Source organism: Cyprinodon variegatus, unplaced genomic scaffold (genome assembly GCF_000732505.1).
Source record: "Cyprinodon variegatus isolate N-32 unplaced genomic scaffold, C_variegatus-1.0 Scaffold67, whole genome shotgun sequence".
In the NCBI taxonomy this organism is placed as follows: Eukaryota; Metazoa; Chordata; class Actinopteri; order Cyprinodontiformes; family Cyprinodontidae; genus Cyprinodon; species Cyprinodon variegatus.
In genome coordinates, this window is record NW_015150520.1 from 680,640 (window position 1) to 706,254 (window position 25,615).

Genomic DNA, 25,615 nt, shown 5'->3' on the forward strand with positions numbered 1-25,615 from the left:
AAAATTGTCAGGTGGTTTTCAAAATGTAAGACACACAAAACACAATGAAAAAAAAATTCAGGGACAGAGGAGTTTTGGTGTATGTGTTCTCTCAACCACACACAGGTCCATCACACCGCTCACTCAGAACATCTAGCTGTCAAACTGGATATCTCACTACTGAAGGATCTGTGATCAGATTAGAGTCCCGCACCACACTGAGGTTGGGTATCAACTTTAAGCTACATATAGAAACAAAAAATGTATTATTTTAGAGGTACAGGCATAGGTATACATAAATAACAAATGTGTGGGTAAGTAGCAGAAAAACTTACTGGATGAAGGAAAATTATTTTTCATATCTTATTAATCATTTAATCAACTTATTAATCAACTCTATCTCTTACTGGGCAAATTTTTATATAAGACCAGATAATGGCTATTTTTTATTAATGCAAGCTGAAGACACCAAAGAACGCTTGTTTTTGGTGTGATAAAAAGATCATGCAAAAGGTACCTGAACCTAGCACCAATAGTGTGTAACCTTCTTGCTATCCTGGCATCAAGTGCAGCTAGCTAAACAGACTTTATCTACAAGTCTTGAGATTAGGTCAGCAAGTACCGATTATTTTGCAAATCAATCTGTCGGTTATATTTTTATTAATCGATTAATAATCAATAGCAAAATGTTAAAAAAAGACTTTGTGAAATTTAACCAGGTGAAACTAAAACTATTCCACTTGAGTTCTGGATAGAGCATATTGACAGACAAGCAAGATTTTTTTATCTTAAATGCAAAATATTAATGTATTTTTTTCACAATCTTGGTATAATTACTGCTCTAAGTGGGTCACTCCACCAGCTAAAGGAATGTTTTAGAGTCTCTATACTCATTTTAACATTTAATCGATTACTAAATCAGTTGATGATTATTTCAATAATTGATTAATCACGATTAAACTGATAAAATGAGCCCTAATTGAGATCAATGAAAGGAGAAGCAAATTAATGCAGAACTGACAACATTCTTTTTTTGTGCAGCAAACTTAATAGCAAGGACCCATCAATGAGTAAACATCACAAGTAATAAAATAAACAGACGCTGAAATAAGTTCATTTGAGCTCTGATGTAATTTTGGATAACGAGGCAAATGCTACTGAAATAGTTCGGTCTTGCACTGTTTTAATTTATTGTAAAATCAAACGGTTGTTTCAAGCGGGTCTTATTTTGATTGACTTTTTGTCTGCATGCCAGTGTGTGTGTTGTACATGTCAGAGAAAGAAAAGCCCCTTTGGAATTCCGTTAGTTTACCTTTGATCATTGGGAGTGCAGTGCGCAACGGTGTGACACAATCAGGCAAGTGTTTGCGCTTCTACTGTTAAAAAAGTACCAGCAAAGTAGAATATTGAGCAGAAATTGGCATAAACTCTAGCAGTGTGAACCTGCCCTTAGTAGCATAGAATAGTGAAACATATTCGACACACACTGCTGTCCTCCCACTCTAGCCTTAATCAAAAACACAAATCCCCTCTGCTAAACTACAGTAGTAAACAAACTGAGTAAACAAAGTTACTATGCTGCTCTGCCAGCTGAACCACACAGTTGTGCTTTTAAACCTCCCAACAGTGTCTAACATATTTCCCTAGTTTTAAATATATGCTTGTGAAGAGTTCCCAAAGGCCTGAGAGCAGACAGTCTGACGGAGCTGTATCAAATCTCTTACACCATGAGGCCACACAAACACAAACATATGCACTGGATTACTTTTCTTGGCTCAGATGCCAACACACTGCAGACAGCTGCTGAAAAGTGAGAGCTATTTCTGCAGACCTGCCACACGCAAACACAGAGATGGTTTAAAAAAGGAATCCACTGTAGTTTATTACAGCCACAAAATGTCTTATCACCAATCAATGTAGGAATCTGTGAATAGAGTTCCTTTCCCCTTACATCAGAAACTGATTAAGGCTAATAATTCAACTGATGGGTGTGTTGTGGGAAATGTAAAAAATTATTCTACTTTAAAACTTTAAAAATTTGTTGGATGTAACATAGGGTTCACTATAATGCAACTCGACCCTTTGTTTTGTTTTGTTTTGAATTAAGACATTTCAAAAATGGAGCTGGAATCATATTTTTGCCTAAATGTGTCTTACCATCAGAATTCATACTGGCCTATGCCTAGTGAGACCAAATACTCTTAAGCAACATATGGTATATCTGCTTTTAAAAATACTAATCATTGGTACAAAAAGATTATGTAAATTGGGGTATAGATTTTTTCTTTAAAAAAAATCCTTTTCCAAGGCAAAAATTCTGCCTTAGAAAAATCCATATAAATGAAAATGATCTTTTTTTTTTAAATCAAGCACATTGAATTGCAGATTATGGAATAAATTGAGGATTGTCAAAAAGCAAAAATTACATACTTAGGATTAAATGTATAGATGCATCCCCTCTAATTTCTGAATTAATATCCCATTTCCTCAAACCTGTATTTTTTCTGCCATAAACAACTTTATGATTCTGCTGAACTACTTTTTATTTCAGAACTAGCTAGTTATTTCAAGAGGTTAGTATCCTGGGATACTATCCACATAATTCAAATCTGGTTGAAGTTTTAGGTTTGATAAAAAATATTCCTGTGTCTTAATGTCAGTTATTATCATTTTGTTTGTAGCCTTTTAAAAAGCTTGTTTATTTAGTTTGAATGGTGATGCATTTCAAGGAAAACTAATTTGTGGTTTAAGTAGAAGAATTTAGTATGTGGGTTAGGAAACTTGCCAGATCCTTTGTGCCAGAAATAAAGAATTTCAAGCACTGCTGAAATATACAGCTCCAAGAATGGACAGAGCGTATGAGTTCTGGAGAAAAGCCTTAGGGTGAGACGAGAAACAACCAAAACAATAAATGGTATTTTAGGTTCCAAGAAGAGGCTTTTAAAGCTAATCATGTGGTATTATGGCATGGGGATGTTTTATTATGAAAAGCAGGAGAAATGACGAGGAAGAGAGACTGCATCCTCTTCATCAGTTTTTGTTTAAAATAAGTTTAAAAGGTTGTCTTTGACAATATAACCAACCATTAGCAGGGAAGAATGTTCCAGCACAGATGTATAATTCTAGATCTATGAATATCAGAAGAAACCTGCAGTAACTTCAGACTTCAGAACTGAATTTATTTTCTAATAATTAAAGTTGTAAATTTTGCTGCATAACCTTTGTCAACCCAAATTCAATAACTACCAACTACCAACCATGTTGTAAGGGGCAACAAAACAGTCTTTAGGCTATTTCCTATAGTTGTAGGTGGGTTATGGTTCCTACTGTATGTTATCCTCACAAATCTGGGGGAGTATGAAAGAAAAAAAAAATGTAATCTTTTATTGCAAGATGTTGCGACATCTTGTGAAGTGTGCCTACCAGTATGGTTGTGTATTCACTTGTTCTTGCTCCTGTGTTACAAATGTATGTGTGTTGGGTCAGCATTTGGCCGGGAGTAATTCAAAGAGGACAAGATGAAGAAGCAGAAATGACAATGCTGTAATGTTAAAAAACAAATAATTCCATTTGTTTAATAAAAGCATAATGTGTAGAGCCATTTTATACATGAAAGGTAACCTTTAAATAGCAGCTATTGTGATTTATGGTATGATTAGAAGTTTAAAAGGGATGCAATATTAACTTGCTCGGGGGTGAGTTCAACGTAACAACAGTGGAAACACTGCACCATGAACAAAGACTTTAAAAAGCCTAGCACTAAGTAAAAAGGTGACTTACAAAATCCATCTTCAATTTCTTACTCAGGAAATTGCCTCTGCCCCATTAGTTCACTTTATATGACTGATTGCACTAAGGATCATTTCCACTAGTGTGCAACAATCTGGGATGCTGTTTCTTACAGCAGCCTTCTAAAGTAACATGTTCCTATCAAGTTTTCAGTCTCACATCTGTCAAAGTGACAGTAGAAATTTTCCTATAACAGGTCATATAAAAAATAAAAAATAAATAAATGTGAAGACTGGTTATGAGCTTTAAAGTTTAGAGTCAGCCTGACCTGACATGATTGAACAATGATTTCAGTACAATGCTGCTAACAGAGTCTAGCTCCAGATGCATCGTCACCTGTTAGGGTTATTGTTGTAAAGGCTGCAGCTCATTTACTGGACTTGAAATCCAAGAATTTTATAACTGATTATTTAAGATGTGTGATCTGACAGAAAGAAAAAGCCAGAAAAGAAAAAAAAAAAAATCAGATAATCAAAAAAGAGTCAAGGATTTTAAAATCAAATGATAACCATTGGTCACTAGAGTTTGCTTCCAGAGCAGTTAATCTAAACTATTGGAAATGTAATCAAATTTAATTCCCTACCGGTCTTGTTAAAATAAGAAAAAAAGAAGAACGACCCAAAATCTATCTTTTATTTCCATTTTATAGAAAATGCGGCCCCCAATGCATACAGTGTGTTTACCCCAAAGCACACAGTCTTTCATATCATTTTACATTTTTTAGGTGCTACTTACCTTATTTTCAGATTCATTTAGGTCTGTTGTCTTCGCAGTTGCGTCAAGATCGGTCACTCCTCTGTTAAGGTTTAAGTCCTCGCCCGTCTGCACCTGCACCACATCTTCAGCGTCAATGTCCGTCTCCTCAGCAACGATCGCTGGCTTCTTTTCTGGGCCTGTTAACTCCCGGGCTGGGCCGAATAAAGTACACACACATACAGGTGGATGAGCACGCACGCCTGCATACATACATGAAGGCATGATTATGTGTACACACAAGCACGCATGGGTAGACACACATAAATACCAGTGAGAAACATTATTAGTGTTTACACAAAAGCATCTTTTATTTGACTAAAATGATAGAGTGCCAATTTATATTTAGAAAAATGTTATTAAAGATGTATGGGGTTGTAAGCATGTTAATTAAAACAAATGTTTTAAGTGTTGTTGTTTTGTTTTTACCAGATTATCTCAGAGGTTGCCATGTATTTATCCACAACAGAAATATAATTCTTTAAAAGCAACTTTTTCAATGACATCTATCTGCAGAACCCTTCCTCAGCAGTTGCTAGAACAAAAAATAATAAAATCTGATATCTTCTACCTGCAAGATGTCAGCTCTTAACATATCAAAGTGGAGTTTGATGACCCTGACCAGGAAAGTTTGACCTCCCTTAATAACCAGATTTTTTCCATTCCCAGACCTATTACAGTGACTCGGGGTTGTTTGTAGGTTTTCATTGTACAAGATCATCTGTTCTGAGTTTGTTTAGTTCAATGTTGGCTTAAAATCAAAATCGGAACTGTTGCATGTTTTTTTTACTTTTAAAGTTACATCTTATAAAACCATCACCTCTGTAGATTGTTCAACAATTACAGACATTTTATTTACCATTCTGCTAATTTCATCAAAGATTTTGTAAAAATGAAGAAAAGATAACCAGCTCAAATTACAATATGAACTCTTAGACAAGATGAAAAAAAGAAAAAGAACACTATATTTCTTTCTGAAATTCCTGTTTTTCAAAAATCCAGCTGAACAATAAAACAAAAAAAGAGTTCAAAATAGCTTTTTTGATTAGCTGAAACACTAACAGGGTATGAATTTAGCTCACTCATCCTCCTTTATTTCTATCCCCAGCAGTAAAAACTCCCACCATTTTCTCCCATCTCCTCTCCCACTGATCCTCTACTTCCTTTTAAGAACAGCTCTAGTCATCCCCTCTACTTAAACCTAATTTCCAACAATTTGACAAGGAGCTTCAGACTTCCCACAAAATCCTCTTGATAACCTGCTCCCAGCTACACTCGTCTTTTTCCCATTTCCTGAACCCTCACCTCTAGTCCGCTATCAGAGTTGCCTTCTCTTCTCTGACTCTGACACATTGACCCTAGGTTTTCTTCAGATTTTTATGTAAAGCTAACTCGCTGACTGATAATATGTTTTTGCTGATATTTTATGAACTATTACTACAGTATAAGGCGCTAATACAAGGTTCATATTTGTCTCTCATACTCATTTTTGTGCAAATACAATAAATCATTTAAGTTAAATGTTTTTTATGCAACTAAAAAGGAGGATAAAGGAGCTTGAAGTTAAAAAGGGGGAGTTAAAAAAGTTTAAAAAGTTAAAAACCCCCAAACCTTGTTAACAGATACAGATTTCAGTGCAATGTCTAGTTTAAAGTAGGGCTGGACAATATCAATATATGACAATATATTGTAACAAATCTTTTTTTTACAGTAACTGATACAATTTTTAAACACATTTCTGATATTTTGATTGATATGCATTACATCCTGTTAGTATTTGTCACTAACTGACCTTCTTGGTGCAGCTGATTCAGAAAGAGGGGCAACACATTGGCAACATTAGTGACCTACTGTGCACCATAGACAAGGAGGCCTGTGGCTGCAGCCAGGCTGCGTTCAGCTGTAGGCCAAGTCCCAGTGTGCTAAGTTTTAGCTACAAAATGAGCACCCATTATAAGGTTTCTAAATGTCCCATTTTGGACCACTTCTACCTAGCAAACGTCTTTAAATTCAGAGCTTGATGAACTAGAAAAAGAGTGGGGGTAGACTGTGTAGAAGGCGTGATGCTTATAAGCAACATATCAATGTGCTTCTTCAAGAGCTGAGTGAAGCTTGCAGCATGTAAATAACAGCTGGCATAGAATAGAAAGCAGAAAGTGAGCCATCCTGTGATATTATGGGTTGTGTAAAGTGATTTATTTAGTTTTGATTGAGCTGATCTTTGCTGTCACGTCAGGATGCATTACTAGTGTTGTCAACATTCGCTGTGCCAGGGTAGCAGAGAGAGAGAGAGAAAGGAGGGCAGAGATCTTAACAGGAGGATAAAAAAAATAGGTAAATAAAAAAAACTCCTTTTAAAAGCTACCAACAGCATAACAGCGGTTTAACTACTTAAAGTTTAAGAACTGCCTGCTGGTCTTTATCTTGCATTTTCTTAGTTAGTTATGAGTTGTTTTTTCTATTTTATTATATAGACTTGTTATTATAGAAATGTGTGCTTGTCTTCTTGTATACCGGTACATTAAAGAATAAAAAAGGAGGCAATAAAAGAGAAACTGTAAAAAATGCAATAACCAGTGGACGGAGAAATATGAGGAGGGAGAGAACTACCTGCTTAAATGTGTATTTTGTTCAACTTAGAGCTCAAATTAGAAATGGTTTGGATTTATTTTTTTTAAACAATAATTGCAATTAAAATGATGAAATACTTCAATTGTCCCCCCCCCCCCTCGGGGCTTTCTTGGCAGATTTTCAGAGAGTTTCTTAAATAATTCATATCGAAACTGGAATTATAATAAGTGACTGAAATTAAGGAACATATTGTAATAAGCTTTGGCCATAATTTAGAGGGTTTCTATGTATAAGATCTGTTATCAATATCATCTATCAATGAACATAAGTAGCTCTAAAATTTCTAGGTTGTGGCTGTCACAACAAACATTGCATATGTGCAGCATTTCCATATTTTTTTTCTAAACATCTACTGATTGCTGGGTGTCCTTGTAGGTTTCTTGCCAACATGCCTAAAGCATTGGTAACTGTTCATTATATTTGTTCATCAGAAATGTAACCAAACACATTGTTTTACCAGATTTAAAACTCCACATTTATAAATCAATCAATCAATTGATTTACTTGTCTTCCTGTTGTTTATTTTACATATGGCTCATTAAAACCATATGAAGTCTTAATGAGCTTTAGTGAATTCTAGGACACATGTTTGCAGATATGAATAAATGTCGACCTATAGTGACGGTTGAAAAGTCTGCGTTACGTTTTGCATTTTAAGTGGATAAAAAATGTTACTGCATTTTTTTTCTATTTTTATTTTGACTTTTACAACTTTGCTTGTTGATCTGTCTGTATGAAGATTGTTTGAATCAATACAGACATGCAGGCCACCTTTGGAATCAGTTTCTATGCTTAAAGCTACATCTTCAGGAGGGATTGTTGCATTAAATGCTCGATGCAAACAACTATGAATTGCCCCAACATGAATTTCCATGATGGATTAGTGCAAAGTGAGTAAATCTATGCAATCAGCCCAGTTAGTTGGACTACGGTATATATCTTTAACCAATAACTACTTGATGCACTGCATTGTTTTATAACTACAATCAAACTAAAATCTTTGAATTTGAAATCAAATATTTTAATGTCATTTGACCAAACTCACAATATATTTCTACATAAATCAGATTTATTCGTCCTGCAAAGTAATTTCAGACACTGGTTAATTGCCACTAAATAAACTGACAAAATAAATAAAAAAGTCAGGTCTGTGCCTTTTCCTCATAATTATCTAACTCTTTGCTAAACCGTTTTCCATCAAATTTAATAGAAAACTGATGTTTTTAACGCTAAAACGACGAGTATACAACGTAAGGACTTTTCTTTTCTATATCTAGAGAAATGTAGCTGGAGGTTTGAGGCCTGGAGGGTTTCCCAGCAGCTGTAGCCTAAACTAAAATTAAGGTCTAAGAACAAGAACCATGTCATGGCACAGAGCTGGATCTGGCCAGGGAATACCCAGCCTGTTCTTTTACACAAGCACTTAAGACCTGGATTTAGCACCAATGCAATAAAGCATTGAAGAACAGTCAATACATTTGAGAAAAAGACCAAAATGGACTATTCAGTAATAAAAAGCTAAAACTGCACATTTATTTTTCGCTGACAACTAATCAAGTGGTGAAAAATAATTTTTCCTGATTCTAACATGGATATTTTCTGTATTCTTTCTCATTATTGAGTCTCAAGACTTCGGTTAAAAATGTGGTTCAATAAAAGAAACAATTAAAATGTCAAGTATTGTATAAACAGTTATATCAGTTTGATGAATGTGTATTAATACTAATGAAAAAATTAAGCATTTCTTGTGTTGTACTTTATTAAAAACTTTACCAAGATTGCATTGTTTAGTCTTAGACTGACTCTGTCTCTAGTATTGTTTTACTTCTGGGAAAAAAAAAAGTCCTCTGAAAATGAAATTGAATCTACTTTCTTCTCATCTCCCCACTGCTTAACCCAGTTTTCCATTCCCTCTCCTCTTCTTTAATCAACTTTACATTTCATCGCATTTTGTTCAGCTGGTTCCTTGGAAAATGCATTTTCTTCTTTTTCGGCTCCTTCCCCCTTTTTAATTCTCTAATCCGCCATCCAGATAAGCTCATTGGCTCTGCACGGTAGTTCTTGTGTTATTTCATACACTGAGTAGGCGAATGTGAGTGTATGTAGCAGGGTTCGTTCTGAATGTATGTGGGGTCTTCTTACATCTGTGTGGCTGTACAATCAAAGAGCGTGGGTGATCTGGGCTCATCAGCATGTGAAATGTGAGTCTGCCTCTGGCTGGTTTGGGGTTCTGAAGATAACACTTTGGTGCTCTGCTCTGTAATAACTGGAATGACTGTGGTTAAAGAGCAGAGTTTGTGGACTTTTCTTCTGCTAAATCTCCATGTCCGTTCTCTCAGAGCTCACGTTGAGCCGTAGGCCGCAGGGCGACGGGAAAAACCCAACCTGCCCAGAAACTAAGCAGTGGATAAGAGGAAGTCAGCCCAGGCAGATTATTTTGCTGTAAATGATCTCTTTGACAAAAATCATTTGGAAAATTGATTAAGTATCACCTTCCTCACCATGTCAGGATTAGGTACCCCTCTGGCAGTGCCTAAAGGATTCTGTGACCAGATAATGACCTATTTTCTAAAAGGCTAAAATGACACATTGGGCTCATGTTTCATGTAATATTAGCTACATCACTAACATTTTAATATCTGAATCAGATGACAGTCAATAAAAACAGGTTTAGATATTTTGAGTGACTCCGACTTCCATTTAAATATCCAAAAGATTTATGAACCCTCCTATCCAAACAATCAACTACCTTTCAAAAATGCAAAACAGATTAACATGGTCTTCAGGATTCATCTTCACAGATTTCTATGTACTTAAAGACATAAGATTTATTGTGGTGCAGGTTTAGAGAACTCTGGATCTCATCGAGGATACAGTTTTTTTTTTTTTAATGTCAGCTGAAGACGGTTAGGTAGTGAAAGAAGTCCAGGAACATGAGTACAACAACATGGTGTTAAGTATCACTATTTTAAACAGAATCTGTTAGTAAAACTTTGATACACTATATTAACACTGAATTTTATAAATGTACTGCCTTGTAGAGAGTATTTACATTTTCTGGGCTTCTTGAAGGGCATGTTTTGGAACAGATCACAATATTTCTATATTCTTCAAAAGGGATACCCTTACCTCAATGTCTTCCTAGGGTAACCCTGCCTGCAAGCTGAATTTCTGCAGTATAACCAACACACAATAATACATTTTTGTACCTCTCCAGCTTAAATCCTTCAAGACCAGCCCAAAAGAGTTTGGTAATTCATGTTGCAGTATTATGGTTTAAGGCGCGACATATAGCCTAACAAAAGCAAGATATGCCAAGCCCACAGCCGAACCAAAATAAATAAGGCAGCGAAAGAGGACATATGCATAACTGCTGCTATCACATCTGTTTTGTCAGAATCCAGACATTTATCTTTAAAAGAGGAACAGAGTTTTACAAACTGTTGAACACTAAACTGGACTATGGACTCTGCATCACACTGGCAACATTATTTTACACTACCAACATAGCTGAAACTTTTATAATCCTTTTAAAACAGTTTAGGAGACACCATAATAGCTGACACAGACGGAAATTGACTAAACTCTTAATTTCAGATCCATATTAACACTATGGCAAAAACATCATAGAAATATATCAATTTTTATTCTCCGTGTGGTATTTTTGGGGACAAACAAAGCCTAAAAATCACCAAAAACCTCTATGTGAATACAAATGTCATTAGTTATACCAAGTGAAGAAATTCTGCTCAGCACACTCTAGGAAACAGCTTCTGCTTGTTTTTATTTTCCTCTAGATTTCCAGGTTCTAACTGGAACACAGAGAGGATCCAATGATCCAAGGGGAATACAGTAGGGAATACAATAGGAGAATTCCTCTGAAGAAAATCCCTTTTGTTATTTTTAAAGGGAGCATTTATAATAATGTCGGGCCTTTGGTGAAGAGAAGAAGACATGATAGAAACAGAAGCGCTTTATACTGAAGTAGACCACTCTGGGTCAGACCTTTATCAGCGAGTGATGAATGATATGGATAAACAGACTAGCTGGTGCCAGAGCTTCTGACCAGGTCATATTACAACCGATCTGATGACCTCAGACAGCTCGTCTCCTCCTCAAGGTTAAAAAGTAACAACAGAATGCTCTAAATACTGCTGTAGATATGACCTACATATTTTAGTTATAGTATAGAGATATTACTCTTTAATCATTTAACCTTAACCAGATTTTAAAAGACAACAGCATGTTATAATTTTTGTGAGACAAACCCAAGAAACATGACATGTTTCTAATTCTTAACATGACTTTACTTCAAGGTGCTTCTGTAAACACATGTAAGCCTTTCAACAACTTTGATTAAAATTCAGCACTCTGCCAACATTGACCCTGAACTCTATAGCTCTTTTGTTCAATATGACTTCATTATTTTATAAGCACTATGCAGGCAAGCAGTAAGATTGCTTTCCATACAGGCCATAAAAAAGTGAAAGCAGTATTTTTAAATATTGATCAACTTTACAAAAAAAAAAGAAAAGTGTATCTTGCTATAAAAGAGATCCATAAGGATCTGTGAATTTGTGGATGTGTTGTGGGTGTATGTCTGTGTGTGTGTGTGTGGGTGTATGTGTGTGTGTACCAGATGAATTGCTGCCACTCTTTTCCCCGTTGCAGTCCGCCTTTTCGTCTGCATTTTGCTGTGTATGTTGCAGACTCAGTTTATGACAAACCTCGAATGCCTGGCCGACGGTCCGGACGATTCGCATGGCCTGACTCTGGGTGGGGCACAGAAAAGAAAAACAGAAATAAAGTTGCATTCCTGACAACAAGAAAAATGCTTCAAGCACAAGATGTACTTCAATGCATGCAGGAACTCAAACTAAGCAATAGGCAGACAAAAGAAAGTTAATTAAGACCAAATCACAGTTGGTGGTACCGGCAGGGCTAGCATGAATGCCAAGAGTTAGGTAAAGGATCATTCTAGGCCAATTCAACTGAATCCCAAAGAATGGAAACTTTCTAATGACTTAGTTGCTAAAATGGTCGTGTCTTCAATGTATTTTACATTAAAGTCTGACTATAGAGTTTTCTTTTCATCCGGTGTGTTCAATGTTTCATCTGGTCGAGACTGCTGGCAATGAAACGTGTCATGGAAGGTAATTGAACCTCTGTAATTGACCCATTATGGTTTAACCTGTCAAGTCAGAATCCAAAGAAATTGCAGAAGAAGTAACAATGAAATAGGGTAATAAGTGAAACAGACCAAGTTCTAATTTCTGTTAAATGGCATGAAATCATTTTGTAGGGGTAAATAAATCTGTTAACAATGGAATAATTTAGCTGATTATGACAACGCTCATATTTTACTGCAACTTCTGCTTTTCCTACCCCAAAGGCATAAATCCAATAAAAAAAAGTTTTCATAACAGATCCCCAAGATACTACAGCATAACATGTCTGTGAGTCACAGTATCTTAGCTAGATTGTGACAGATAAGGTGGCTTTAGCAGTAGTGACCTGCTACTTCATCTGGTACCATGTTTTAGCCTCTAATCAAGGATCCAGTTTTTCTTTTCCCACAAGAAAAAATGGATGTGGACCTTTACACTGCTCCAAAGTCACACTGAAGGGACAATAGCATTTCAAAGGCTCAATTTATTATTCAAGTGATTTCATATTTAGACAGCCTTCAGGAATCTAGACTCAGTAAGTGGACTTTTTTCATCAGCTTCAGATGCTTGATTCCCCTTGTATCACCTTGTGCACAACAAATCCTTTGTGAATTCTGTATCACTGGATCAGATTTTATCAGCTGATATTCCACAAAGAAAGGTTCTTTGTGTTTACCTTTTAATCTCTAAAATATCAACAGGTTTTGGAGCATTTGTTCTTTTACCCACAGATGCACTGACTTAGTTGTGTTTGCTTATCTCTCACATTTTCACCGGTTGCCCTGCTTTAAAAAGACAAGCTGTAATAAAAAAAATAAGAAAACAGAACAAGCTGATACACATCTGCTATCAAGACTTTCTATTTCCTGTTGTGTATAGAAGTAAAAAAAAAAATAGAATTTCATTTGTACGTCCAGCTAATGGATGTTATTTATTACAGTATCAGCTAAAATACAACAAGTGCAACAAGAAATAAAAGCATGTACATGCAAAAAAAAAAACGAACAAAAGTTTAGCATTATGTTAAAGTCACCTGGCTCCATCTCTACATCTGACTCAAAAGTGAAAATATAAAATGCTTTTGCAAACATCACTACATAATAAAATACATGATATCTTATCTCAGCGTCCTCACTTACAACATAGGGAGGTTATGAAGTTCTCATTTGTCCTGCTAGTGTTAATAAAAGCCTGGAAAACATATCTTATTTTCAAAACATAATATATTTATTTTATTGAAAATAAGGGTAATTTTAATGCAAAAGTGTTTTCTGATGCAGGTAGTAAACATCCACTTGTAAAACCAACAATTTTAAATAAATTAACAATGATCTAAATCTGGAGTACTCTAACTGTGGAGTCTGGCATATTTTCTAGTCTAGAATGGAACCCAATTTGCTTGAACCCCTTTTGTGGTTTTCAAAGCTGAAGTTGCATTCACTGAGCTCACCGTAGGAGGCTAAAGGGAACGCTGTGCTGGTGCTTTCAGATCGAAATCGGCACGGTTGGTGCTGCATTTCAAAATAAATGTACTTGGAGCAAAGATGAGTTAATACTACTGTAGAAAAATGCAATGTGAAAATAATGGATTTTTGTCATTTTAAAATTGACAAAACTTGCAGATACAGATAGGGAGCAGTTAAAGTATCTAGAGGTTCACTGCTATGTTAACACTGCACATATTTTTCTATTGAGAAGAGTTGAGAGGAAAAGCCTTTATTTTCCGTGGTGGGTTATAATTTTTTGAAGTATGGTATCAATAAAGATTCAAGCTTCGAAGACTTTGCTTAGAGATTTTAAAAGTTTGACCGCAATAAGATGGCAATTTATTTGCAGAATTCTCTGAAACTAAAGAGACCTTCTTGAACCAGAGATGGATGAACACATGATGGTATGAACACATTACTCTGCTCCTACTTCATAGAAAATGTTGATGTCTAGAAGACGTCTTCTTTTAATATTCTTCTTAATATTGTTATTGTTATTATCTCTCCAGCATTTTTATTTTCCAAATTGCTTTAGTGCTTTGCTGCCAGACTTCCTTTGTGTTGGGGCTATGGGTACTCTGTGGGAGTCCCTGGTGTTTGTCTGCACAGAGCCGCTGTGGCCCACAGGAGTAGAGGCTATCTGTCCCTCTCTGCTCTCAGGTATCTGTAAGGTAGATCTCCTTCTCACCCTTTAGACAATTTAGCAAATCACAAAATGACAAAATTGCACTCACTTACTTAAACTACACAGAAACCTAGTCTACACACAGGCACATACAGGCAGACACAAACATGCCTAAACACATGTATGCACTTTTGTGCACCAACACAAGTAATCAAAAAAATATGAAGATTTTAAAAACAGCTTCAAATTTCAATAATCTAACCTGCCTATTTTGATGCCACATGATTTAGTAAAGTAAATCACACAACATGCTTAATTTGTCTCTGCTACGCTGAAACCATGCTGATTTTTGTCATTTTAAGCCTTGGACTGACATCTGGGCTACGTAACCTGGGGCCCAGACATTTTAGCACAAAAACTGGCTAGGATACACGTATATTACACTGAAAGTATGCTAATACAAGAACTTCTAACTCCTTTTTTTTTCTTTTTTTTTTTTACATATTTACCTCCTTATTTGCATATATATATATATATATATATGAGAAAACTGCTCTGAAAATGTGAACCCTTTGCCTTCGTCTTAAAGGAGTATCAGCTTTGCATTTAATCCAATCCAGAAAGAAACTCTGTTATTTGTACCCTACTTAAACTAAAAGAAAATCAAACAATATACCAGAATTCACAAATTGTTAGAACTGCTGAACAATCAGTTGGACTCTGTCTAGTCCACTCCTGATAAATGGTATTGCTCCCAATCACAAGAAACATGTTGGAAAAAACAAAAACATTGTTTAAACCTAATCTCCATGGGGTATACATAATTTGGATTTATCAGTATAATACAAGTTTCCATATATACTGTACAGTCATCAGGTTCCCTCATGGAATATATACAGTATATACAGTGCGTCCAAATATGACAGCTTTTTTTTAAATGTTTTTTTTATAGCAGGGTTATTATACAGGGTTATTGCACAGGTTATAGGTGGATATCTATATAGCTATTGCAACAGGTGTCAAATATAAAGAAAAAGGTTATTGCACAGGGTATTAAATAGTGATTGCACATTATACATTGCACATTTGAGTCCTTCTTGCAGGCAAACATTTTAAAAATTGAAGTCCATTAGGTCACACCATTCAAATTAATTCCTAACTGCATTGTAGGTGTCACAGTTGTGACAAAAGGCTCAGAGAAAATCCCACACAGGCATTATAGCAAGAATATAAATTGCTGCAATGAAAGGAAGGAGGAAGGTTGGAGAAAACAAGTGTTTTGATGTTTGAAAGGATAACAAAGTTGTTGTTTTGACCTCCAACGCAAACAAAGCTGTAGCTGCAGGTGAACAAGTACCTGAATGCAGCACAGTTTTGTCTTTGGGACACATTTAATCTTTGGCTATGTGGGAATCACAGTGCTCGGGACCAAACCGCAAACAACTAAACATTTGTCATCATACAGACAAAACAGCCTCATACTGATTTTAACCTATTTTATCTATTCGTCTTAAAATCAAGACTTCAACCAAAGAACAGTAGGGGCTTAAGAGCAGCAGGATGTGAGTACTTTCTTTTACACCCTCGTGCAAGCTGCAGTATGTCTGAGATTCCTGAGGCAAACCAGAAGGATAAATCAAAGCAGTGAAACTAATTGTGATAAAAATGCAAAAGCTTCACTGAGTCTCTGAAAGAAAAAAGAGATTTGACCTTCTCATTTATTCCTAATTTACTTTGTTCTTTTTCGATTAGGGAAAAGAAAAAAGGTTGGTGTCAACGATAAAGGAATATTTCCCACCGCGGCTTAAATGTACTTTAAATTGTTCCCTTTATTATGGGGCACAGGATCGCCTGCATGAAACATTCGTTTGAAAATGTAGGTATGTAATACTGTCACAAAACTTTAATATAACATCTTATAACTGCTTAGAGGACTCTGCCAAAAGGATCGACTCAGATCCTTAGTTGACTGTATTGTAATCTTTGTCAATGTCTTGTAATCTATTTCTACAAGCTCAATAGTTTGCTTTTCATGTACAGTATGCTAAAATATTTGGTTCATAGAGCGTCCATAATCACAAATTCACAAACAAAGCAGACCCATCCATCCATCCATCCATCCATCCATCCATCCATCCATCCATCCATCCATCCATCCATCCATCCATCCATCCATCCATCATATTTCTCGATTTAACAATTTCGTCATTAATTCATAAACACAATGTGCAGATATTTATCATACACAAGTGAAAATGATTAATAGGAATAAAAATCTTGTGGTAATCTGTTCATTGCAGATTTATTCCAAAAATAACTCGTCATGGCCAAATACCTCAAACTCATAATAAAGTTACAAATTATTTATCATTCTGCTCATTATTCCCCCAGCCGTGTATAAGATGGATTTTTTTCCCCTCATGAAGTCTTTTGTATTGATTTATGGTGGGGTATTTATTTAAATACCTCATCTAAATTCCTACATAATTTTACTCCATGCACTGAAATGTACATTTGCTTTGAGGTAGTAGCACAGTCTTACTTCTGAAAAATACCTCCCCGTTTTAATTCTATCACTTAAATTTAGGACAAAGAACTTTTATAATTTGATTGGAAGTAATCTCTTAACAGCCCTAAACTCAATACTGTAAATTGCATTTTTAAATTAGCCCATTCTCTTAGTTTTCAGATATTTGAATAAATAAACAGTTTATTAGTATGCCTTGTATCATGTTGGATAAAATTCTAATAGCTTTCTTTAGAGTCACAAACAGCGGTTTAATGTTGGTTTTATAGGTGTTCCCTTATATCTATATACAGTAAGCCAAATACCCAAAGGCAAATTCGTCATATAATGTGAGTGTAATGAGTGTTGACAGCTATAAAATGATTTTTTTTTTTTACTTTTTAAAATTCCAATAATTTTACATAGCTTTTGTTTCGCTTTTCCAAAACAATTTCTAAGAATTTACCTTCATTTACGTATACCATCTACTAACCCATCATCTATGTTTAACCCTATTTTTCTGTTACCTATTTATTGATAATTTATTGCAACTAAAAAAACACTCATTGAACTTAGGTATCTCACAAGCCAAGTGTTTTTAAATGATTCTCAGCAGATGATATATTTGTGGCATTTGTTGTACTTTTCATTTGTGGTAAAGGATGCATCTGCAGCTAAAAGAAAAAAATCTAATTTTTAGAAATGCTTTCGTTGTTTCAGGCGCAGAGTGAAGTTTATTTATAATTATTTAAATGCCAGTTAAAGTATATCCAGCTGGAACCCCTGGCCCTTCCCCCACCCGTCAGAGCAAAGGATAAAAGTGATGCACCATGAGAAAAGTAAGTGAAGTTGGCAGAAAAAGGGCTAAAGATATAACATACAAAGAAACTAGGGATTGTTGTTGTATTGCAAAAAATGCAATTTGAAGATTTAAACTAACCAGCCAGTGTTCTAAATGACAGTGTTGGGAGATTTAAAATGGTAAACTTTGTGTTTACACACTGTATTAGAGTAAAATCCCATCCTATCAGGAGGTGGCAAACCTGCAATATATAAATCATGGCTTTGTTTGCCTGTTTGTAAGCCAATCACCCCTCTGCCTTAAACTCAGCATTATGGTTTCTTACTGTGTTTATGCAGATAGGATTGAATGAAAGGTATGCTGTACAATCACTTCTAAATTTTACCCCTCAGCATACTTAGAGTTTTTTAATACTTAGAACACATACTGGGACTTCTATCATCAAATAAACATGGTCAAAATTTTACGTCTTTAAGAAAAATAAAAATAAAAATAAGCAGTGAAACCCAGAAATTCCCCTTTTACATTTGGGCAACTAATGGCACCAAGCGAATTAGCCATTTTTTTTCTACTTTATTCACAAAGTCATTTTTAAATAACTATGTATGAGTTTCTTGATATTTCTGCATGAGCATGATTGAAATCTCATTTACATTTAAATGTAACCATGTATATCATATGATATTTTCACTTATCTTCTCCATCCATCATTTTGAATAAAAGATGAAATTGTGACGCCTTAATTAAACCAAAATCTTTGGATTTATTATATATTAGCTGATTCATTGGATCCCCTTAACTATATTTCCTACAGCACACCATGAGTAGATAACAGGAAATTACATGACATTCTATGAATAGATAGATTTTATTACAGACTCTGAATCCAAATCACATGAAAAATTACATAGAAAAGAAAAAAAAAGACAAAATAAAAGTACAGTAAAAAGCAACCCAATAGCCATACAAAAGACAATCATACCAATGTCTCCATAGTACAAATTAGTATTTTACCACACTATGTTTAACATTAGTCAAAAGTAGGATAATTCTGTTAATGGAATTGTTTAAACGCAAATAAATGTAAACATACGCTTTCTTAAAACAGCCACCAAAGTGCTGACGCAAGCAGATACAAACAATTCACTGGCACTGGTCCATCTGAGTTTCTTTAACAAAAGTCTTAATGCATCATTATAGGCCACCTTCAATCTTTGAAGACTGGCTTTTTTAAAGTTAAACACAAATGTGCAGTTTACAGAGATATACAATATGACCTAAACAAGTTCTGTTTCACTTAATCAAAACAGAATTCAAACTTGTGCACAAGGATTTTTGCCTGAGCATATCCTCATCATCAAACAGACGTTCCGTCAACACATGGCCAAGATATTTTACTTCATTTGAAACATTGAATAGAGACCTAGACAATTTGAAATGTGGAAAATACTCCTTTTTTTGCCCTACTTAGTTGGACAAATCAAGATACATGTGGAGGGGTGGAATTTAACATCAAATTGTTCGCCATATGCTGAACAGACATTAAGCAGCTTCTGAAGACAAGCTGAACTTGGACTAAAAACCACAAGGTCATCAGCATACATTAAATGATTAAAAAAGGAATTTACCAACCATGCAACCGGTTCTACACAGATTTAGCTGCTTGGAGAGATCATTCATATAAAAAATGCTTCCTTGACTGACTCCATTGCTGACACAAAAGGATGCAATAAATAGTTTTAATGATACAATTTGAACAAAGCTGCTTGTTTTCTTATTAGAAAACATTATAAAAAAAATCAAAAGAACAGTGTTTGAAATATAAAGGGCCACAGTAACCCCTGCTTCATATTTCAACTCCAGCATTTCTGCTTAGCAGCTGAAATTAAAATCAATACAATATTCCAAAATTAGGTTTACTAACAAAGCTTGAGAGACTATGAAATCTTTGGTCATCTTCCTTTGACAAAAACAAAGGAGCTTCTGACAGTTTTAAAGTACTTTTTCTAACATTAGAGATGGCAGGAAACTAAACATTCAGAGTTGCCCTTGAGGTGTCTAAAACACCTTGTTGGCAACTGTTCTCAGTGTTGTCAACGCTTGAAGGATAGTGGCTTACGAATCAGTTATCTTTGGTAGTCAGTTCATTTTTCATAAAGATAGTGTTCCTGTTTCTTACATTTTTTTTCTCCCCTAATCCGGTTCTCTCTCTCTCTGATCTCCAGTTTTGGCAGCTGACCGAACCACTAAGTGATTTCTCACTCAAATGAAAGCTTCTTCTCTCTGCTGAAAAGATGTATACTAGTTTTTTATGCTGGGCATATCACACCATGTCTTCTTCTCTCTACCTATTGCTTTTCATCTGTCAGCTAAACAGAATAAATGTACCTTTTCTCTATCCATGTTTTTCCATCTCCCTCCTCTCTATAAACGGCGCCAGAAAGATTGATTCTAGCACCTATGAGTTCTCTCGAGCTAAAGGGTAGGGATTGCATTATATATTCTGGATAACCCACCAAGGCTTAGTCTAGGTTTAAACATAATGAGAAAGGGAATATAAGGGAATATAATGCAATCCAGAAAAAAAATCTGTGAAAACAGAGAAAAGGGAATAAACTGATAAAAGATTTTGCAATGCATTTCTGCATCAATGATGAGCAAATGTATTCTTCTTTTCCATTCTAAACCCGGGCATACACTGTACGATACTTTTTAATAACTTAACTAAGCTACAGCTCAAAATGCACGACAAAACCGCAGAGTTTAAAAGTTCACAGCTCACGATGTATATTTCTTACACTGTGCGGCCCGAAGCCCTGATGCGATCTACTGTACCTGCTCACACTGTACATCCAAATACTACACATCGGACTCGACGCTGAGAGAGGTCGAACTCGTCAATCTAGAAAAAAGGGAATGAAGAACTCCCTTTTTTGCATATGTGAACTATGAGAGGTCCTTATCGGGAGGAGGTCGTGAGAGGCTAATTGTCCCTTATTACCCTCTGTAATAAGGACGCACCATAAGGCAGAAATTCGGGCGGAAAATCGAATAGTGTATGCCTGGCTTAAGTCAAATTAGTCTTAAAAAAGATTGCAAAATAAACAGCCAGTTGCTAATCAACATGACTAATTTAATCTTCTGTTAAATGAAATTTTAAGAGCTGTTATGTAAGTTTTTTCTATAAAATATGTTTGATATAGCCTTTTTGTTTGACCATTCTTTACCCTAAAACAACATTTGATTAGCACATCAACACTTCAGTAGTTCAGCGTTGATGCATCTACGTACAAGCCTGTAGCCTATTTTCCCTGAATGTACTTTGGCTTAGATGTCCCCACACTGTTTTGCGGATGTGACATCAAACGCATCCGTGTTAAATGGGTTCGATCGAGCAAATGATCAAAGCATTATGCTAAAGATGGATTTTCCAGAAATTCAGAAGCGACCGGCCTCCAGCTCAACTCACACAAAAAACCTTGTCAAGTACGAGAGTGAATTACAAGAACGAGAAGAAGAGTGTTGCAGTTCTGCATTTTAACCACAGATGGCAGTATAATTAGAAAACACGTAATGTCTCTTTAAGACATTGAAGCTTGCTACATATTCTGCAAGAACAAAGACATTTGTTTTTGTTTTCAAGGTAGCAAGAAAAGCAAGAAATTTGTTTTGCTTCCAAGTATTCTTATTTTTCAATAAGAGAAGCTTAGCGGCTGAACTCCCAGATACATTTTTTAACCAGTTCTGTCAGAAGATCCTCAAAACAATGTATTATAAACCTGATTTCTATGTGGATTTCTACATTTCTACCTGAAATAGGGTTGGGCAATATGGCTTAAAATCTAATGTCCAATTTCCTAACAAATCCAATTAATCATTTTCTTTCCTTGAACTTAAATAATAAAAATGCCAAATGATGCACCATACTTAAACTAACTTTCATTTCACTCCTCACTTTTGGAAGGGTGACCGTATTTTATAAGTTGAAGAAATTCCAGCTGTAAACATTTCTTGTTAGACAATGTTTCACAAAAAACAATAGAAATATAATGTTTGCAGCCAGTAGTAATAGTTAATCAGTTGTAAGTGCAAATCTAAGAACAAAGTGATCAGGTCACCCTGAGCTATGGAAGCCTAAGAAGTGCATGGATTGAGGAGTACATTTCAGACTTGAAAATACAAGAGAAAAATCATCTCCAGTTTTCCTATTTAAATCCCATCCATATCCTAACCAACTGCACAAATGTTCTCTGAAACACTGCGAGGAAAAAAGGTTCTGCTGAGAGAGGGTCACTGATAAATAAACCTGGAATCACAGTGACATGTTTCTACGTAGACATTTTACATCTTAGTCCAGCTCACCAATCATGCATTGATCAAAATTATTTTTGATTTTGTACTGTGAAGAAAAGAGGAACTCAGTATAGAACAGACGCAGCATGTATTCACCATCTTAACAAGGACTTATTCATGTGGCATTCAAGCCGCTCCTTGCAGAAAATAGACTGCAGTTATGAAAGGTAACATCAAATTAGCTGGAGACAGAAACTGAGAGTAAAAGAAAGGACCATTTAACCTAGAAATTGATGATCAATAAAAGTGCTGAGTGGCTGGGGTTTCCTATTATCTTACTTGTACTATATCAGAACAAACTACAATACCGTGATTTAATCTTGGAATAACCAGCTAACTGCAATACACATTAAGAATAACAAATATTTTTTACTCATTTAAAAAAATTGAGAGGAGACTGAATAACCAAGCTACACTTGTTGCTAAATAGTTAATATATGTTTTTTGTTTCACCCCCTTTAAGAGTGTAATGTTTCTTATGTTTTTTTTTTTGGTTTATTAGGCTCCTAAATCCCTAAAAAACACTAAACCGTGAAAGATCAGAGTACTCCAGATTCTTTTAGAACCAGTCAGGAAGATTTTCACCCCATTTCTACCCCTATGAGAAAATGGTTGGAATGGTTTAAGTTAAATAAACACAGTTCAGGTTTGTCTTGTTGCGCTCCATAACAATAGAAGTGTTCCCGTTTTATCCTTGGGGTAGCTGGATAGGGACTGTTAGGAGGCTTATTCAAGGACAATGCACGGATGCTTTGATGGGCTGTGATTTTGAAGAGCATATTCAAAACAACCTGGACTCTTTTTTTTTTTTTTCTTTATACTCTTCTCTTTATTGATTCTTTGTGTAAAGGACTTTGAGTTTCTTTGTGTTTAAAGGTCCAGTATTGTTCAAAATTCACATTATAATCTGTGCTCATAATGGTCTGTTTGTAAATCATGCCCTCTATGACAACATAAGGGGACATAAACACTCATCTGAGCATGGCCTTTAGCAGGTGCCATCTTTCTGCTCACTGAAACAGAGCAATCAAACAGACATGACTAAAAATGGTTAAAACAAAACCATTGGACTTTTTCCCCCCAAGATTGAAGATGTTTCGCTTCCCATCCAGTAGTAACAACTCCACATTACAAAGGGTTGACCTTTTTCAGTTCAATTTGCATGTTTTCCAAGCTATAAAAAGGCTTTTATTGGGCAACTCTATAAGGCCTGGAGCTCCACATTAGTCCAGACTTCGTGATGGGAAGAAAATGTCTTCAAGCTTGGAAAAAAGTCCAGTGGTTTTGTTTTTAACCTTTTTTGGAATGAAAATGACCTGGATGACTGGGAATCTACACCAGCAGATAAGGCTAAGCTAAGAGCTAAGCACGGCAGCTGCTCTGTTAATGGCTACAACAACAGGAAAAAAATAATTTTAACACCTTCATTTGAGCCTCTGGAGACTTAGTGGGTGGGTTCTACTTTTGATGGAAATCTACCTGCAACATTTCCTGAGGTTTTGCATCTGTGTGCTGAGCATATAAAAGAGGATGGCCTCCAAAACATTGGTGCAAACAAAGCAGGCTCCCCAAACACCTTCCATTAAAGAGTGGATCGATACCAATGTTACAAAGCTTTATAGCTAAGAGCTAAAATTCATTTTAAACATTAACACTGCAGCTAACGTTTGTGTCCTTGGCTGTTTTGATAGGCTGGTGGTATTTATAAGATGGATAATGTGCTTCACAAACAGTCTTTTCTTAGGGGATGTCTGCAGTAATTCTATTTGTGTGCTTGTGTTAAATTACTATTGTGGATACTTAGCCACTCAGGCTACAAGTAAGGTTGTTAGGAGTTATTGAAAAGTTATTGTCCCTTGAAAACAAGATTGTTTTGTATCTAGAATAAAGATTTGTCTATACAGCCAATGGAATACAAAATGTATATTAATGATGTTAACAACATAAATGAATGGTACTGAGCCATTACCTCATCAAGCTGCTCTTGTTCTGTGTTGTTTTCACTTATAGGATGCAAGAGCAGTTCGAAGCAACCAATCGGTCAACCTCAGGCCTTTATCTTATGTATTACTCCTCAATTGCTGCTGAAAGTTGAGTGATTTCATGGCTGCTACTAAGGTTGCTGAACCAATGTGAATAGCAATGCATTCCATGTTTCCTAGTAAGATATACATTATCAAGTAAAATATCAGACAGGAAAGTATTCTTCTGTAGGAATGCAAAAGCAGTGGCATGTTAAATAAAAAAAGATGAAGACTTAATTTGCTTTGATTCTTTTTTATTTGAACTGCGAAGTGCCATAAATGATAAAAAGCTAACAGGGATCACTGTTTGACATCTTTAACTTCATAAACTAAAGGCGTGTCGAAATATGAGAAAGTTCACTGTTAATAACTGCTGATATTTAGTCCCATCACCCAGACAGAGAAACTCTGCCCTGACCTCTCGTTCTTACAGAATGCTACCTTTAAATCTCTTCAAAGCCTAAACACCCTCTTCAGAAAAGGAATGCACCACAGTTCACAATCACACATACACAGGTGACATTTCAGCAATAGAGGTACTGAGTATTTGAATGAGCACTTTACCTCTTTATCACCAGCACTTTACTCCTGAGTAATAGAGGCTAGGCTATTCATTACATTCTATTAAACTGTTAATGAGAGATGATTAGGGATAAATGAAAGAGCATTGGGTGGAATGGGAGAAGGAATTTCTCACAGGTCTGGTAAAAGTGTTAAAATTAATAGCCTAGATTAAACTATTATGGTTTGAATCAAAGCTACCTTTTTAGATCTGATACAAGGAAATACATTTTTAAGAATTAAATTTCAAACACAATTATCCTCCCAAAAAAAAAACAGCACTGTACTGTATGTCCAAGAGTGACTAACTTCCTTTTGTTGTTTTATTTAGGAGCTTTATTGAAAAAAAAAAAATCTAATTCCAATTTTACCATGTTTTAAAGATTCCTAAACACACTTTTAGCGTTGTAAGTTGGTATGAACAAAAACAAAACTTTTCTTATAAACACACAGTTAGAGCAAACCCAGCCCGTAGCCATAGAGATTACCTTAATCTTTTTAAGTAGATTATTAGATATAAGGCATTCATTTGAGTTGCAAAAATTAAGATTTTGTCTCTGAAGAATGACTTTTCAGTAACAGTGAGAAAGCTAAGAGTTGCCACTTTTTAAAGAAAAAACATTTGGAGTTATAAAGTAATAATTTAATGGATCACTTTTCCTTGTAGAAAAAAAGGAAATATACATTCTCTGTAGACTGGCTTTTCAGGTTAACCTCATTTAGCAAAGTGTGACCATCTATATGTATGTACAGTACAATGCACATTTTTCACAAGTCTATACTGATGGGACTGCAAGAGAGATCACGAGTTAAATGCGATCTGTTATTATGTGGGGATCCTTCCATTGTTGAATTCACTGTGTAGAGTTTCTATTCGATATATATATATATATATATATATATATATATATATATATATATATATATATATATACAC

General features: G+C 35.3%; 1 protein-coding gene across 2 annotated transcripts in view; it reads right to left on the minus strand.

Moving 5' to 3' along the window:
• Positions 1 to 25,615, minus strand: part of LOC107083026 (carboxyl-terminal PDZ ligand of neuronal nitric oxide synthase protein-like) — a 184,185-nt gene that overhangs the window by 67,269 nt on the left and 91,301 nt on the right. The window contains exons 6-7 of one of the 2 annotated variants that reach the window (XM_015371959.1): positions 11,789 to 11,924; positions 4,504 to 4,724 (exon numbers count right to left, since the gene is read on the minus strand). In XM_015371959.1, the coding sequence (XP_015227445.1) occupies positions 4,504 to 4,724; positions 11,789 to 11,924 (357 nt within the window). The remainder of the gene's footprint in view (positions 1 to 4,503; positions 4,725 to 11,788; positions 11,925 to 25,615) is intronic. The other variant, XM_015371960.1, reaches the window with a different exon arrangement.